Source organism: Aplysia californica, unplaced genomic scaffold (assembly GCF_000002075.1).
Source record: "Aplysia californica isolate F4 #8 unplaced genomic scaffold, AplCal3.0 scaffold00309, whole genome shotgun sequence".
Lineage (NCBI taxonomy): Eukaryota > Metazoa > Mollusca > Gastropoda > Aplysiida > Aplysiidae > Aplysia > Aplysia californica.
Genome location: NW_004797579.1, coordinates 229,371 through 231,164, shown reverse-complemented (window position 1 = coordinate 231,164; position 1,794 = coordinate 229,371). Strand labels below are relative to the sequence as shown.

The 1,794-nt window shown below is 47.6% G+C and overlaps 1 protein-coding gene across 1 annotated transcript in view; it reads right to left on the bottom strand.

The window, feature by feature from the left end:
* Window positions 1-1,794, bottom strand: part of LOC101847969 (sulfotransferase 6B1-like) — a 28,508-nt gene that overhangs the window by 12,487 nt on the left and 14,227 nt on the right. Inside the window, exon 3 of the mRNA XM_013084688.1 lies at window positions 234-423. Within this exon, the coding sequence (XP_012940142.1) occupies window positions 234-423 (190 nt within the window). The remainder of the gene's footprint in view (window positions 1-233; window positions 424-1,794) is intronic.

The following is a 1,794-nucleotide window of genomic DNA, read 5'->3' as shown; positions in this document are numbered from 1 at the left end:
ACACACACACACACACACACACACACACACACAATAACAACAACAACAACAACGACAACAACGACAACAACAATAACAACAACAATAACAACAACTAGAACAACAGCAACAACTAAGAACTACTCGTATGACCTGTCTTAGGGTAACACTTAAGGACCAACTACGACCACCACCATACTGTCTAGATCTCTATCGCCAACTAGAAAGTCTGACCGGTCTTTTGGGCATCTGACCTGTCTTCGGGTATCCCATAAGGAACACATCATCGTCTCTGACGGTCATGTCTTTGAGTTGACGAAAAGTCACTTCCCCAAAGGGAGGGTACGTCTTGCCGTTGTATCGAAACAGTGTCAGTTTTCTCCCGTCCTCGTCTTCCTCGGTGTGGTTAGAGAGGAGATCTTCTAAGGTGCGTCCCAATACGTTCTGTTGGTGAGAGGGAATAGGAGGTAATGTGAGGGAAGGTGGTGTGAGGAAAGGTGATGTGAGGAGATACAACGTGATGTGAAAAAAGTGAGGTGAGGTGATGTGGGGTGTGGTTAGAGTAGAGAGGAGATCTTCCAAGGTGTGTTCCAACACCTTCTGGTGGTGAAAGATAATAGGATGTGATAAGAGGGGGGGGGGTGTGAGAAAGGTGATGTGGGGTGAGATATCGTGATGTGAAAGAAGTGAAGTCAGATCAGGTGTGATGGAGGTGAGATCTTTCATGGTACGATCCATCACTTTCTGGAGTGAGAGAATAGGAAGTGATGTGAGGGAACGTGATGTGGGGTGAGATATCGTGATATGAAAGAAGTGAGGTGAGGTGGGGTGTGATGGAGGTGAGAACTTCAACGGTACGTCCTACCCCTTTCTGGTGGGGAGAGAGAATAAGAAGTGATGTGAGGGAAGGTGATGTGGGGTGAGATATCGTGATGTGAAAGAAGTGAGGTGAGGTGGGGTGTGAAAGAGGTGAGATCTTCCAAGGTGCGTCCCAACACGTTCTGATGGTGAGAGAGAATAGGAGGTGATGTGAGGGAAGGTGACGTGGGGTGAGATATCGTGACCTGAAAGAAGAGAGGTGAGGTGAGGTGGAGTGTGATGAAGGTGAGATCTTCCAAGGTGCGTCCCAACACGTTCTGGAGGGGAGAGAGAATAGGATGTGATGTTAGGGAAGGTGATGTGGGGTGAGATATCATGATGTGAAAGAAGTGAGGTGAGGTGGGGTGTGATGGAAGTGAGATTTTCCAAAGTGCGTCCAAACACGTTCTGGTGGTGAGAGAGAATAGAAGGTGATGCAAGGAAAGATGATGAGAGTGAGAGTTACATGTATATGAGGGGAGGTGATGTGAGGTGAGGAGTAATGTGATAATATCTTCGTCGGTACGTCTCATCGCGTTCTGGTGGTGCGAGGGAAGGTGATATGAGGTGAGATATCGTGATATTGGGTAAGGTGAGGGGTGATGGAGGTGAGATCTTCAACGGTACGTCCCAGCACTTTCTGGTGGTGAGAGAGAATAAGAGGTGATGTGAAAGAAGGTGATGAGAGTGAGAATGATATGAATGGAGGTGATGTGAGGTGAGGTGTAATGTGATAAGATCTTCATCGGTACGTCCCATCACGTTCTGGCGGTGAGAAGAATAGTAGGTGGTGTGAGTGGAGGGGATGTGAGTGGAGGTGATCTGAGGCAGTAATATGTGAGGGACTATGGTATGGGATGAGACGGAATGAGATTTTTTTATGGTAGGACCCATCGCGTTTTGGTGGTGAGAGAGAATATGAGAGAGAGAGAGAGAGAGAGAGAGAGAGAGAGAGAG